The sequence below is a fragment of the Falco biarmicus genome, chromosome 6, assembly GCF_023638135.1.
Source record: "Falco biarmicus isolate bFalBia1 chromosome 6, bFalBia1.pri, whole genome shotgun sequence".
In the NCBI taxonomy this organism is placed as follows: domain Eukaryota; kingdom Metazoa; phylum Chordata; class Aves; order Falconiformes; family Falconidae; genus Falco; species Falco biarmicus.
The window spans coordinates 85,127,794-85,144,772 of NC_079293.1; the positions used below are offsets into that span (position 1 = coordinate 85,127,794).

Below are 16,979 nucleotides of genomic sequence, written 5' to 3' on the forward strand. Positions count from 1 at the left end.
AGTTTACTCTTACACTTTTATTATGTTGAATAGAAGTTTTAAGTTAACCAAGCAGCTAAAGAAAGGAATTGTTACGCATTATCTTTTTCAGATGTGCTCAATATAAAGACCAGAAGGTGAAAGACATTTAGAAGATAATTAGAAGAAAAATTTCAGGTAAAGCTCTCACTGCAACACTTATTTGGGCATTCCACGTGTTACCCTGTGGCACAGCTGACCCCCTCTGTGGTCATACAGCTATTTTAGTACTTTTCTCCGGATTAGTTGTATTAGCGCTTGCTGTTCTGATCAAATACTCTTTTGATACTTCACCTACCAGAAACAGGCCTTTATTCCCACTGGCAGCGGTGGCTGGCCGTGCCCCGGTGGGAAGGGGGTCAACGCAGGGCTGGGGAGCGCAGCACCCACACCCCAGCCCACAGACAGCACCATGGCAGTAAGAACTGCCGGGCTTGTGGAGACTTTCCTCTTCTCACGAGTTCAGGACCAGACAGTGATGCTAACCCTTGGTCCACCAAACCAGCCCAGAGCAACTTCAGGAGTAGCTTTTGGAGGGGCATGCTGGCCAACATTGAGGATTTGCTAGTAGGGGAGAAATGTATGGAAGAGCCTGTTTTCAGGAAGGAAGAACCAGCCCAACTGGCTGCGGCTACAGATTCGTGTGGCTCCTGGAGCTGGACTTCACTGATCTGAGCTTCTGAGTACCAGTGACTCTTTCGTTTTGTTTTCTGAAGCGGAATTTCAAGAGAGGAGGCTTTTGTTGCCCGCACAAAAGGGAAATACAGGGGGGAAGTGAACATCCCACAAACTGCAGAGGAGCAGCTTTTGCAGAGCCTCTCTCCACCTGCCTGTCTGTGATCCCAGTTTCCTTAAAGCTGGCCTTACCCAGCTTTCCTTCCTGAGTGCCCCTCCAGGACTGCCTTTCAGCACGATTTCTCCCTTTCTAACAGATTGCTTAGAAGGGCGTAGGAGTTCATTTCATGTTCACAGCTCCTTAGCTAACTGCCCGAGTCAGTCTCTAATTTAAGCTAATCCTTAAGACTGTCCAGACCCGAATCAGTGGAAGCTCATTTTATTTTCAGATGGCTATTAATTCTGCTTGGCTTAGGCACTTCCAGATTTTCAGTCCAAAATAGTTCTCTGTCCCTTCACGGGTTGTAGGAGTGTGAAAAATCCTGGACAGCTGAATGTTGCCTGGCTCCCAGCAGGTGAAGGTAAACGCTGCACTGGAACCACTCATCTGCACAAGCATCCTGTGCCAGTGCCTCTACGGCTTAATAGCGTGCTATGTGCATTGTGGTTTAGGCACTACTGGCTGTAAAGCAATGTGGTTTTGCCCCTTTTTTTTTTAGACAGAATGGTAAATAACTCTTAACAGCTTCATTACCTTCCTGATTTTGAAGGGGTTGGTTTTATTCACGTAATTACCTTGAAAATGAAAGGCACGCCGCATCTTTCATCATCTCTATCGCTCTGTTTACTTTTTTCCAGTTTTGCTACATCACTGCTGAGACTGAAAACTTCTCCATTAAAAATACACACACCGACAGTGCTTCCATGGGGACTGCTGCTTGAATTTTAGAAGTTTTAAAGTGTCATTTTAAAATAAAGCTAAAGTAGATAACGTTCTACAGATGTATGGATGCTTTCAATGGAACAAGGTGAAGAGGATTAATCCTTACAAGTTACATTGAAAAAATGGCAAGCTCTGATAACAAGCTTATTCTGTATCATTTTAGATTTCTGATTAACAGTCCATTTATTCCCAAGTCATTCACCTTCTGTCCACTACTGTAAATAATTTGAAGGGCCTCCCTATCATTTTTTTGAACGCAAGTGAAGAAGTGGTGAACATTGCAGAGAACAGGAAAAAGAATAATGCTCAAATGAAATCCTGCAGCATGTTCACTTCTGGCAAATTGCACGTACAAACAATGTCACAGAATCCGAATGAAAAAAAGAAATAGCAATACTGTGTTTAGTCTGTTCTACACCACAGGAAAAGGCAAGTAACTTTTAAAAAACCTTTCAATTTCAGACTTCCCCACAAAAGCATACCTGTTGGAATAACCGTGTTCCTAGACAACAGAATGATTTGGTTTTCCAGCATTACTATCAGACTATCAGACAAGTTCTGTCTTCTGCAGGTGACAGCTGTAGTGGTCTTACCTCTACAGTTGAGTTTTCAGTCACTCAATTTTAGTAGCTGCTTTTGGTTAAGGACACAGCAATAATATGCATCTTTTTCAGTTAGGGTCACTTTAGAGAAATATTTAAGTATGGCTTTAATTTACATCTTACATGTTCTATTCATGGAAGTTACTTTCCATAGTAATTTCTCCATGACAGTCTCTGTCAGAGGGAACACAGCATTATGACAGACTTACTGCAGGGAACTGTGAACATCTCTGTATCAGTGAGAAGACACTTGAGATTCTTTAATACATGCTACTAACACTTACCTAACCTGGTCTCGCTACTCTGTAGTTCATAAAGGGCAGTTTCAGAGAGTAAGCAGATGTTAAATTTCCAGGTCTTCCAAAAAATCTGGTGGGTTAGACAAGTTTTTTCCCTTCCCTCCCTCTTTGCAACTCATTTCAGAACTTACCGACACAAAAGCTTCTGATTTTGTCTCGTTCAGCTGCAGCGTCAGTTTATTCTGAGTATCGTACACTCCGTATAGTCTCTTAGACCAGCTCGGTGGTATTTTATTCTTATATCTTAATGAGCTATACAGCGCAAATATCCTCTGTAAATCCAGGACCAGGCAGCTACAGTTGTATACGATGACACCAAGTTCCTTCATCTGTGAAATTAAAGGTTCATATCATTAGTGACATTTTGGCTGATGGACCTGCAGACGTAAGCAGCGAGAACATAGGAGTGTCTGGGGGGTGTTTGTTTCCCAGAAGTTGCCTTCCGCTCAGCCGGAGTACGGATGACTAAAGAACATTCCCAACGATGCTTGTTTAAAGGCAAACACATAAGCTAAATCATCAAAAGTCAGGAGCGGGCAAAAGCTGTAGCAAGGTTTGTACGTTCAGTGTCTATCAGAGCTGCGTGTCCTGATGGAATTCCACACACCTTACGGATGGACACAGCTTAGGAGCGATGCCCGTTTCTCATAGACACCATTTTTGTTATAGGTCTTGTCCCAGGTTTACTACTCTTGGCTAGAATGGGTTTTATTAATGATTTTTGTATTATTTTGTTTACAAGAAAGGCATCCTTTCTGCTGGATGATGTAGCAGCACTTTCTTACTTCAGAAACAATTTGTTTTCTCTGAGTTCTGGAAAAGGTGAAAGAAATGCACTTCAGCTATTTCTGTGATGGAGAAGGAATGTGATGCTCCACCTTCAAATAAAATGGATGAAAAAACAGGTGTTTAATACTATCCGTAGCTAAATTTACTGTGCTATTAAACCCAAAATGATCTAGCATAACTTGTTAGGACACAAAAAACTTGGGTTCTTAACTCTCCCATTGCTGTGGTATGGTCCTTCACCCAGGGTAGTCTACATTTCTGGGTGTCAGTTTCTTCAGATGTAAAAATGGAGATAATGATGCTCTTCTGTCATGAAAAGTACGCTGTAAACATGAACATTCTCACAAAGTATGGGAAAGAATAGCCCAAGTAAATACAGACGTCACAGTACAAGTAAATGCTTTAACCTTCTATGGACACAGTCTCACCTCCCCATTTAAATAAAGGCACATCTCCTGGGCATAATAAATATTGGCTTGTCACAGATGTCATTAATTGCACGTCACTAGTACTGAAGTTGTCAACAGAATTTAATTTATAAACATATACCCTGGCTTCTGTAATCAAAGTAAGCTGCACTCTCCCCCTTCCTTCGAGCACATACAGTGCTCAGGGAAGCTGTGCTGTGGGCACAGGTGCTGTTGACCTCTCATTATCTGCATGTCACACGAGTTCAGCCATCTCTAAAAATAAAGCGAGAAGAAAACCCGCATCTGTCTGTTGGAAAACGATGTGTAGGATAAATATTTAAAGGATCCATGCTGGTTTTCTGCAAGCAGACTCTCTTGGTAGCATGTCTCAAAAGTCTGCCTGGCATGATGAAGAGCATAAGGGGCGTATGGACTCTCCAGCATGCGCATCCTGTGACACCAAAAAAAAAAAAAAAACTACTGGTTTTTATTCCCTTAGATGAGCTCTCCACAGGCACATGGAGGAGTTTCTGGTAGAAGTGTATGTATCTTTTTGTAAAGCCTGCGGGAGCTCTGAACCCCACACTATCATCATCTCGGAGCCCTGCCTGCAGATGAGAACCACTCTGCCAGAGTGGGCAGGGGAAGGGAGCGAAGGATGGGATTGAACCTTCGCTCTCTTGCTATGGTGGCTGAGAGGAAACACCACACCCCAATACTGCCATGACAAAGAAACTGGACGGGTGACACCTTCTTCAGGTCCCTGACCTGTAAATACTGCATACATAAGAAGCATTATGCAACACTAAGCTTTCCCACTCCCGACTATTTACTGAATAGTCGCAACCACAGCAACATTACCTCATATTCTTACTGCCTCAGTCAGAGTATTTCTGCAAGCTTCTTTAGTTCAGGAAAAATACAGATTTCCTCCATCAGCCTGCACGACCTGAAATTTGTGGGTAGTTGGAAAATACAGATTACTTGCTGCACTGCAGCCTTTTATTTATGGATAAGCCAGTAAATTCCCTTTGATGATAAATATAAATTATTCCAAGCTATGCCCAACATTCTAGTCAAGCAGCCTATCTGTTTCCCCTCAGTGCCGGTATCTTTGAGGATGCTCCTGTATTCAGTTCTAGGCTGTCCCTGTACTCTATGCACCGTTTGTCTCCAAACATTTTTAACTATACACTGTCACTGTTTTCACTGTGTGCTGCCAATACCGCTCTCCTAATTGCCAGGCATGCCATTGCAAAGGACTAACTAATAGTATTCTGTTACATGTATCTGCATAATGTGGTTTAATCGGCTTTTCATGGCTGTTAGTTGATTCTGACATAATTATGTGGTTACAGTTTTCCTTTCATTTATCAGTCCCATTATTACCATTCCAGTTTATCCCTTCCATTAAAAGTGAGGATAAAATAGTGTCCTCACAGCACGCCAGAAGCGGTCAGGATTGCGTCTGCGGGAGCAGCTCTCCTTGGAGCAGGAACGCTTGCAGTATGTCCTCTCCCTGTGAATTCAAGGATTGCCCTTCTGCCTAAGTGCTTGCTCGTGTACAGTGATAGGGAGGAAGCCAGGGGCACTAATGGGTTTTTCAAAGTGCAGTTTTTACAGATCACCACCTAGCCTGACCGTAAAATTAACCATTAGCCATGCCTTACCGCCAGCCTCTTCCCGTGCAACAGAACCACACGAGGACCAGCCAGCTGGATGCTCCCGTGGGAGCGGGTGAGGCTGGGCACCACCTCGGCTCCTGCAGGCACCCGCTCCCAGTGGTTACACTCACATCGCAGACTGGAACCAAGCCACTTCAAGCGATGTATTTACAGCGCAGTAATGAACCCTGCCTTCCCACGGCGTTGCGTCTTGCAGCCAGCTTCTCCGGCTGCAAGCACTGATCAAAGCTTTTCCTGCTCTTGCAGCCGTGGTAAGAGCTCTGCCCCATGGGGATTCCCTGGTGCACCATACAGACTGGGCTCCTCCTTTCCCTCTCTGGCAAACACAGTTATCCTCTTTAGCCAGCTGCCTGCTTGCGTTAAGCTTTTATGAACTTCAGTTCAAATTTGACTGAACCAGACAAGTAGATTCAAAGCTGCTGGAAGAGAGCGGACGCAACTGCCGTGCTCACTGTGCAGCCCTTATTTTCTTAGGAAACCAGGCAACTGTCAGCCTGACACATCATGACCACCTTGGTTTGCACACAACACATCCCCCTGAAATGGAAACAATGCAAAGAGCGCACACGTGTGCAGAAAACCCCAGCTGTCTCCTGTCTTAGCAAAGCCCCAATAAGTTTGGAGACTAAAAAAATAATCTGTTTCGCAAGTATCTTCCACACTGAGCCTATTTTTCCTCCCACACTCTGAGGCGGGGGGAGACTGCTCGTTTTCCAGTTAAGCACAAAGCCTGTCATCCTGGAGGCATTGCAGAGGGGGCAGCAAGGATGCGCTAGTGACAGATTTAGCATGAGGTGGTAGGTCACCTAGATACGGGGAAAGACTTTCTCTTTGGTTTGAGAGCTGCTGTTATTACAGACTTTTCTTTTTTAATAGTCTCAGGGGAGAAGCAGAAAAAAAAGATTTATATTGATTGAAAGAATCAAAATCTAAGCCCTGTTCTCTGGCTGAAACATGCAGCTAAGCATCATCTGAGGTACCTGTTAAGGTAAAATCCTTCTGGGGTAAAGGCTTTTAAGGCAAGGGAAGTGTTTCTTCACCCTGGGTTTTAAAAACAACTCATGCGGTAATGAAAACATCACTAAAAAATTAAAGTGAATAAGATTTCAAGAAATCAAAATCTTAATAAAACGAAGGAAAATAAAAATGCACAAATTTGATTGCCTTTATAAAATGGAACTGAAATATTTGGACGTTGAAGTCGTAGAGTTGAATGTGAGTGACATTTTTAGGGCATGTACTGGGGCTGGGGACAGGAATGATTTTCTGGATAGGGAATTTTGTGTCCTCTCACGAGCAGGTCTCTTTCCCTCTTTGTTAAAAGCCACCATGAGTGCTGTTCTCAAAGTATGAAAACCACAGGAGCTGGGTTTCCTTCTGCCCCATGCCATTTACATTGGTGCAGAGCAACTACTAAAGGCTACCAAATCGCCGTTTGTCTGTCTTGCCAACAAGAGCTTTCTTTAAGCACCAGAGAAGTGAATGACTACACAAGACTCAAGAAATAGTGGCTCAAAACCCACTGTACAGTGATACTCTACAGAAATCAGTTAAGCTACAAAAAGTAACAAATATGGCCTAGCTAGAGAAATAGTGATTTTTATAACTAGAGGAGAAATTCCTTTCTAGACTGGACAAAGAGCAGGATTTCACAGACAGGATTTTTTGCTTATTTTTGTCCTTTGGATATTTGTAGGCATCATATTTGAAACAAATAAAACAGGAAAAGAACTAAACAATACAGGTTGTGGACCCACAACACTGTAAGCTTCCTACTCTGAGGAACAGTGTTAGGAAAACTTTTCAAATACATTTGGATCATGGGTTAGACAGGGTGCACGGCGTGTCCTTAACCAGCCCCGGGCAGACCAGACAGTGCGTTTTATATTTACCTTGAGCTACGCTGTAAGAGCCAACCCACTGTGCAGGCGAGGTACTATTTGACCTACATAAGAGTGGCACAATCTGGTTCACAGCTTGCAATATCTGAGTTGTGGCAAACGTTAACAGGAGGCTTTAGAAAACTCCTTGTTAGTTTCTTTTAAAGAAAAAGTTTTTAGTAATTGCTCACGCTCGAGCCTGATCCTGAAAACACAGACATTAAATGCCACTTGCTGGGCATCCACTTGCCTGTGCTACAGGAACGCTGGATTCACTATATATGTTATATAGTTAATACGGTATATTGCACACCAAATTTACTAAGTAGACATTTTCTATAGAGGACTGTGTGTGCATTTGCCATTTGCCTGTGTTTGAAAATGTATTTAATTATGCTTTCAAGCCTGTGTTTTTTTTTTTAAATGACCAATTTCCAAATGAATGACTGAGCAAACCCAAAAGCACAACAGAGCAATGGGCTAGCAGAAGGCATGCTATACTGATAAATCAGTTACTAAGGCCTAAAAGGACCTAAGATTTTCAATAGCTTCTAAAGAAAAATAATATACCACGTATTCATTACCACCTTAAAGCAGATATTTACAGTGGCAAACGCATCTTTTCATTAAATATACTCTAATTTTTTGGTTAGCCTGCACTCCAAACATATGTTCTTTTTCCCTTGGTTGTTAGTCTTACATGACCCCTACTGCAAACCTCCCTTATGTTTTCATCTGGTATCATTTATGATACCATCAATACCATGATGATCATGATATCCTCAATAAATCTTTTCCAATCATACATAAGCATCACCTGAAGGCTGCATTCTGTGCAGCTGCTCTGTACCTCTCACCAAAACCTGCGGAGCAGATAGGCAGGCCAGTCCCATGGCAGTCCCAGGTAGCAGCCGGGGGGTGGCCGGTGGCAGCAGGGGAAGGGCTTTCTGATGGGAGTGACCATCACCAACAGTGACAGAGAGAGACAAAGAGACATGAGAAAGGTAAATGCTTCTTTTTGCAGTACTGTTTGATGTGGCTGTTGCAGCAGACTTTGCTATGACAGGATTACGGGAGTAGTGCTCCTCACAAATTCATTCAGTGTGACATCCCCATTCAGATGGCCGTCACTTTGTTGTAAACCAAAAGTGCAGCCTGATGCTGAAGAAGGCTGCAACGCTGCCTGGCTCTTCTCTCCCAAAACCTGTGCAGGTATTGTGCATTATGGCCACCAAAACAGCAAAAGCACCTATCTCAGCTAATGCTTCGCTAGAAATTGCAACCTATCCTTATGCATCCCAAGCCAAAACTTCCCCTCCGTGCTTGGCTAGCAATACAGTGCTGAGGCATCACAGCTTTGCCAAATTAGAAGTAACTTGGTGCAACCCAAATCCAGCACAGTCCTGCTTCTGCTCCGAGTTGCACTTTTTCCTTCCATGTTGGTAAGAACATGGGAGCTACACTACCGTTCGGAAATACTAAGTAGAAAAGATAAATACAAATGGTAAAGCAATGCATCCTCAGGAAGTTAGTAAAATTCTGTCTAGCTTAAACTATCTGAAAATGAATAAATGCAATATTTAACAGCATCTTTGGATGTCAGAAATCACCTAGGGTATAATAAATGTTCTTACTTGAATCCCCTGTTATTTTGAAACCCACAAACTTCTTTTGAACATTACTTAAAGGACTCAAACAGATCAAATTTTGAGATTAACTGTTTCATCGTAACTATTGCTTCTGTTTTCCATAGACACTTTTTATGAATAAATGTTATTTTGAAATTTTTAGGTGCAACTTTTAACCAAATTCTCTGGTGAATCAGGTTGTGAGTCTTGCACTTGGATCTCTCTCTCTATGGCCCATGGTTGTGTGGGTTTTACATTGCTGTTATCTAAGGCCAAAGGTTAATTTTGTATCATCTTAGCTTTAAGTAATTTGAAAATAATCAGCAGGCAGAATTTCTACTGAAATAGAAAAAAAATAGTCCCTTCCACTTGATAGAAGAATGCAGTCTCAACCTGAGCTGGGAACTTGATCCCATCACTGAAAATGGAAAATTGTAACTCAGGCCACTGTGCTGGAAATAAATCTGAGCATGTGACCAAGAAGAGGTGACGAATTTGATAGAGTGTGCACCCAGCACTGGCACTGAATGTCAGTGTGAAGCTGTGACATGCTGGTCTCGCTAAGGGAAGGGACGTAAGTGAACTGACTACCCCATTGGAACTGATAAAGTACATTTGAATCGGCAGCCACCAGCAAGTCCCTTAATTCTCACCTTCAGAAAGTAACTTAATAGATTTGGGTCTGTGGTTCTGGCAGGATAAAAGTCCCAGGGAAGTTACAAGGTCATACATTATTTTTACTTTTATTACCTAATGGCAAAAAGCTGTCATGATAAGGCAGAGGAGATACTTTAGGAGCTGATATTTTTGTGTCCCATTCCTTTTTCTGCTGTTTCACAGGTCAAAAACCGCACAGTGATGCTCTCCTAATTTCCACTTCACCTTACATTCAGTAGATAGCCCCACCATTATTTTGCATAATCTTAAGAAAACCACGCTGAAAAAAATAATTAGGTTCAGCATTTCACTTCTGCTGAAAAAAATAATTAGGTTCAACATTTCACTTCTGCTGAAAAGTACTGTCACCAAGATGCAAAGCCAGATATCGAGGCAGAAGGGGTGCTTGTTTTAAAATGGCATAGTTTAAAAAAAGTGGAGGAAGAGGTAGCAATGCATCTTCAAAGCAGAAAACGGAAATCCCTCGTGTCCTTGTTGCATTAGGAAAAAAAAAAACATCACGATTTTTCTTTTTCAGCCATCTGCTCTACTATATGGAAAGCTCAGCAAAAATGTATCAGTTTGTACAAACAACACAAATACAAATGTTTAAACCATGGACTACTCTGTGATGACGTACATGTAGAACCTAACGCAGAACAGACAGCACTAGTTTGGGCTTTCTTGCTGCTGCAGCTGCAGGTCACTACCCAACCAAGCCTGACGCATCGCTCCTTCGCAGAGCAAGCCAGAAGGCAGAACTGAATCAGTTAAAAATTCCTTGCTATATAGTCTATCAGCATAATTAATATCACTTTGCATAATCACAGCCTAATTTATCATTTCGAAATGTCTTTTCAGTTTACAGTTTCATTACCCCCTCTAAGCAGGCACAAGCGTCTCTTTAGAGGAAAAGCAAGCTTGCAACTGCAAGAAACCATTTTTCCAGGATCATGTTTGATTTATTTCTTGTTTTAATGCAGGAAATCTAATTGATGTGAATTCTACTTTGACTCTATTGCTCTTTTGAAACAGTTTTTGTCCCTTATATCAAAGAAAAGTGCAGGCTGGGAAGAAAAGGGCCATGCAGTGCTGGCCTGCATCTTGCTGCTGGCACACTGCATCACATTTCAGTACTGGTGTCATTCATATGGCATTAAACAATTCCCTACCTTAGTGCAATCGTAAAAAGAAAAAAAAAAAATATTAAAAGGTGAAGTGAATGATCCTGCTAGCTTCTGGAAAGGCCTGGACTCTCCTTTACCATGCGCACACGCATACCTCCCGCTGCCTCTTTCCATCTTTCCTGCATCACAGCCTGTCCTGTCAGCCCTTATCTCGCATCCTCCTCACGCAGCTGGAAATCACAGCACGAGCTCTTAGTATTTGTTCTCATCCTATGTAATGCTGCAAGGGGCAGCCTCCGTACGTCTTCTGCTGTACAACACAGAGAGAAGAGTGCAAAGGACTGATCTCAGAATCAGGGCAATATTTAAGTCTAAACATTTCTCTCAAAGTGCACAGTTTCTTTGGGGCTTTCAGCTTCGTGGGCTTCAGGGAAATGCAACAGCACGTAGTTGACTAATTGGATGCATTATTTATAACATTACTGACATACACAGTGGGTTTTCCTTTTGCAAACCAAATACGGATTGGTGGCAGGCATGCTGTGGACACAAACTGGGACCATGACATTGCATATGAATTATTGCTGTAACAGTTGAGCCTTGCCAGACTACCTGATCAGAATTAGAAACCTCTTCTCTTGATGTAAGCAGAGGACCAGAGGCTCTAATTAAATTTTGACTAAGCCTTGATTAAATTCAGCGTACAGGACCTTGAGGTAAGATAGGAATCCAAGCAGTTTAGACAGGTAAGGTAATTTAGTGAAACAGTACACGGGCAGTGCCAGGAGAATGCCTAGCCTATACAAAAAATCTGTTTCAGAAATCCATACTTGCTCTTTGTCCTATTCTTCTGAGCAGCCACCTGAGATATTTTCAGGGTTTCTGGCTGCTTCAACATGGAAGCAATGCCTCCTGCAAGGATGTGGTCCTGGTGTATATGCTCCTAGGAAGAAAACCTGGAATTAAATTAATACACCAGATTCATCCCTCCTGTCCCTAACAGTAAAATTGGGAACACATTGACTCATGTTTCCTTAATTCCCTCTTTCTGCTAAAGCACTATGTTGCACGTACAGGAAAGGTCATTTGGGTCACGCAAAAAGCCTCTTGATGAAATAGCAGATTCAGTTGAGGTGTCAGCTGGCTGTTGCTACGTGAACAAATTGTAATAATGCATGCTATTATCATCACAAGACAGAGAAATATAAATCTGTTTACTGCATAAGGTCATGACCTGCGTGTTTTCTCCTATCTCAAATCACGGTAGATGCTGCCCCTGTGGATGTAAAAATTGCTTATGTCCAAATAACGTGTAATGCTCCTTGTGCAAGAAAGAGAAGTTCTGTGTGCCAAAGATGTCAGAGATTTAATATGCTATTAAAGGTCAGCATAGCTCTTATATAAGTTAACACTGAACAGAATGAAGAGGGAAAAAATCCACATAAAACAAGTGTGAGACAATTCTAAGGCCTGGTGCCATTTCTGTCTGCAATATTGGGTAATAATCACTTTAACTTTCTAGGAGAAGGAAAGAAATATCTGAAAAGATACCTGAAAACCTGTTCTTCCAGTTCAGTTCAGACACTAACTTCCAGTCTCAAAGCTAGAAGTTCAAATTTATTTCTCACAATTTCTGTTTAAACTGAATTCTTTGCTACAGCACATACGGAGTTCAACGTAATAAAATGTAGTCACACAGATGATAAAAATGTTTTCAATACATTTAAGCAGAACATACATCACCAAAACCATAGAATATGTTCATGGGGTGGGTGGGTGTATATATATGGCAAATGTAGGTGCTGTACCTATGCTGCAGATCTACTTACAGAATGATTTGCTACCCAGTCACAGAAATCTACCATACCGTTACACCTGAAAGGAATGCTTAGTACGTCATCATACTGATCAGAAAAACTTGCCTGCCCAATACAGGGATTCTCATGACTTCTGCAGTTTTCTGAAGCCCCCCGTCACGTTCCTGCGTGCCCCATACGCCTCCCTCCAGCAAGGATGAGCACTTTGCCATGGAGCAGGTCCAGGCAAGGATCAATGATTTTGCTATTTTGGTGACCACCGTTTACTCAAAGTGAAGAAAGGTGACTGCACAAAGACTTCCAACCCAGGCCCTGATGCTTAAGACTACAACATCAAAATCTAAAAAGGCTTAGTGGTGCCATTAATTCTGCACATTTGTATGGAAGGAATGCTTTGTCTGAACCTGTTTCATTGTTTGATGACTTCTGGATATAGAAAGATGAGATATTATACTGAACTGGAGAACCATTATTCTTTTTGTAGAATGACTGAAACGATTGTCCTTCCTTGCCCTGACTCACAGCGATTTACGGCATGGTACCTCAGCCTGATTTATTGTGTGTCTTTGTCACAGCACAATACTGAATCCATTTTTCCACGAAAGGATTCAACTGTTTAAGTGGAAGGTGACTGGGCTGCTGCATTTGGGAACCTTTTGGAGTTGAGGCAATTCTGAGTGAAGATATTTATCTAGAAGGGAACTATCATCTGTGCAGTATCAAAGTGCATGTGCGGAACCACTTATTGGGAATGCACTTTCATTGATCATTGCAATGTTGTTATTTTAATTGTTTAGTTGAACAAGACTGATCTGATGAGTTATGCTAATAACTAAATCCCTCTGAGAGGGATCTGCTGCCATCCAATAACATCACTGACCAAGATTAGTTGCCAGCAAGTTCTTGCGGAGATGAGAGAATAGACTGGTGCATTAGCTCCCCTACAGAGATTCAGCTGAGTTTTAATGAACAAGTTCTCTTTCAGCACAAGATAAATCACATTTTTGGGAAAGCGGTGGATTTACTGCCCTTCTTACATCCATGTAAGTCTACTGATTGTTTAAGATTCTACCACCAGCTGCTGACGCAGATAGATGCTGGAACCCCCGGATCTGACTGTATGGCCTGTATTGTTATCTAGGACAAACAAAATGATTAAAGGTTGGACTCTATGACCTTAAGGGTCTTTTCCCACCTCAATTATTTTATGATCGTAAAAGGCCACAGTGCTTTGGAGAGCTCTGAGTGTGCAGGCATGCCCACCCCTCAGCTGCGGCACTCCAGCAGCAGCTCCGGCACACAAGTGCGGCACCAAGGCTTTTGCCCTGTCCATGCGGCCTGGCTGGGCCTGCAGCACAGCAGCGGGCAGGGCCGAGAGGTGCGGGCAGGCCGGGTTCAGCTGCCTGCAGGCCTGCCCTCCTGAAGGAACCACAACACCGTTCTAGAGCAGCACCTGCACTAACACGCGCTGCTGTCTCAGCGTATCTTACTATTTCAGGGTTTCTTAATGAGCGTGACACAAATGAATCTACAGGACGGAGAAGTGCAATTGGTTGGAGGATCTAGAAATTCAAACCGAGCCCTTCTGCCTTACTGCAGCCTGGCCTTATAGAGGTGTGCCTGGAAACCCTTCTCATCATATGACCAAGGCCTCTTTTTTACTTTCTTTTTTTCCAAAGGCAAGAGAACTGCTCACTGCACTATCTGTGAGGCAGTTTCTGGGAGATCCTCCCAAATGGTTTTTGCAAATTTCAGTAGCTTAACTCATAGGCTACTGAGTCTTCTCTCCAGGCCATGGGCTCATGCAAGCATATCTCACCAGTGCTGTCTATTTACCACGCTGCCTGCCCATTAGCATCAAGATAGCAGTAGGGGTCTTTAAAGCTGTCTCTGCTTTTGCACACACTCGTATGGATGATTTTTAAAGCTGTCTCTGCTTTTGCACACACTCGTATGGATGATTTTTAAAGCTGTCTCTGCTTTTGCACACACTCGTATGGATGATTTTTAAAGCTGTCTCTGCTTTTGCACACACTCATATGATTTCCTGTCCTCTGTACAGTGGTCAGAGTGTGTGTTCTGCCACCAAATTCCTGCATGTCTCCAGTTCCCTAAACACTTCTAGAACCCATCCAAAACTCTCGAGTCCGATAATCCTAATGCACTGATATTATTTGTCAGGTATCTGAGGGACCACTCATAAACCAGAACCACACACACTCTCTTTGCAACACCTTCTATGACTGTGAATTATTTTAAGATTTAGTGATGCAAGGCAAGTCTTAAAAAGCAATCAAATGATTACAAGGTTAGTTTTACTGGAGAAAGAACTTTCTCTTTTCCTTTGGATCATGCAGATCCAACTAGCTGAATATCCCTTGCTACTCTGGAAAGAAGTGAGTTTGTTCAAACTGGATATTCCATCCTTTTGCTCTGCAGGTTTATTTATTGATTCAAAATTTAATATTGATTCCTCCAATGGTAGGCAAATCTGTTCTACAGAACTTTCAGAGCAACTGAAAAAAAAATAATGATGAGCCAAAAATAGATATGTAATTTCAGAGGTCGGACATACAGTCAACAGAAATAAAGAAATAAAAAAAATATGCAGCAGGCTGTATTTTGCCCTCACACTAAATACAAATTATACACACAATGCGGATGATGCCTGTGGGAATAGAGCACAACAGTGGGACAATGAAGGTAAACAGGGATAGCTTCCTAGGCACCACAGAGCTGAGAATGGGCTCTGCAGCTAGAGAAACTGGGCATGATAAGTCCTTTTGGCTCCAAGTGCAAGGTGAATATACAGCCCTACGCTGTTTTCAATCACTAGATCACAAAGAAGCCCACAGAAGTCAGGAAGAACCAACTACCAGGCAGTATCAAGTACACGAAGAACACGAGCAGAACAGCCACGTTACCCACGTTCCTGCCCAGCTTTAAGCAGCCCTCTGTCAGCAGTGACAGCAGCGCTGGCAAGAGACGAACAGCCCATCTGCTCCACTGAGATTCATTTGTAAATACTGGATGGTCAGATAATAAATTTCAAGCAGAATAAGCCTAATGGGCAATACTGACTGTCCTGATTTACAGAATGTAACAGAGAAAAAGTCACGTGTCTCAGTTAAAGGATAAAACAAAACATCAGGCTTCCAAAAATACAAACTTTACACCATGATAACACATACTGCAAGTTCAGCACATTTCCAAGAGCAACATATCCCCCCTACCCCCCACCCTCCTCCCCACCACCACCAAAAAAAGGGGAAAGAAAAAAGAGAAGCTGCTATTTTGGAGATAGGTAACAGTCATCAGACTGCTCTGGGTTTGGTCAAAGATGACAACCCTAGCCAAAAGATCTTACCGAAAATAATAAATAGATTTTCAGCCTGTTTGAAAAACAAGTTATAATAGCATCACAGCAGAGTTTCTGTGATTTCTACGCAGCAAGAAATAAAAACACAAAAAAGGTATTTCATTTTCAATACAGCTCTCTAGTATCTACTTAGACCTGTTTTCTTCACATCTTGACTCATTCACCTATGCTTGAAGACCTGGGTTGCACTTTTATGTTAACTTTATAATATTAGCTAGTTCTGGAAATAATCCCATTTAAATAAATCAGATTAGCAGCATGACTTTTCTTAAGGATTGCCTCACATGGCTAACAATATAGCAAAGCTTTTTAGAAGCAGATACTCACTGTTATATGTAAGAGATATTATTATATCATACAAAAATATGGATTTTGATAGAATATACTGGTATTATGTTGCACGCACTCTCAGCCCAACACTTACTCATCTGAGCTGGACTGAACCTTGGTGGATGACGAAGCTGAAAGAGCCTTGCTTCATGTTATAGGACACTTGAGACTGTGCTCAATTTAATAATAGTGATATGATACCGTACACCACTGGGACAGTAAGAAAATTAAGCAAATTATTAGAAGAAGATGGCAAGGACTGGCAATGGTCTAAAGTGCACATTAGGGACATCACTGTAGTTCATACTAGAAGACATTATATCAAATAGAAACTCTCAATATAACTTTTCCTTGAGTGGAAAGATGTAATTCCACTGTCAAAGTATCTTATCTCAAAAGGACCAGATGCACTCTTACATAACTTCAAGAGACTCATTTAGATAAAAGTTCAAAAAAATGACTGACTGATTATAGCAGGCTTTTTTGCTCTATGCAGTTCCGTAAAGATCGCGGCAACCGTCATTAACAGAAAATGCAAATGCGCAGATCCCATCCCAGTGATCAGTTTGGAGAGGTGGATCCACTATGGCAAGACATTGGGGAAAATGGAAACAAATGAGATTTATATTCCTAAAACAACATCATGACAAAGTCCAGTAGTTATTACATATGTTTTTATGGGAGGGCAATTTTGATCACACAAATAAATAGAAACTACACCATTCCAGGATATACTTTGAGGAAATGAAAATTCCCCTTTCCCCGAGAGAGATACATAAAAAGAAGCACGGGTTGCATTT

At 42.0% G+C, this 16,979-nt stretch overlaps 1 protein-coding gene across 1 annotated transcript in view; it reads right to left on the minus strand.

The window, feature by feature from the left end:
* Window positions 1–16,979, minus strand: part of PLD5 (phospholipase D family member 5) — a 192,955-nt gene that overhangs the window by 12,867 nt on the left and 163,109 nt on the right. Inside the window, 1 exon segment of the mRNA XM_056344682.1 lies at window positions 2,609–2,806. Coding sequence (XP_056200657.1) covers window positions 2,609–2,806 — 198 coding nt within the window.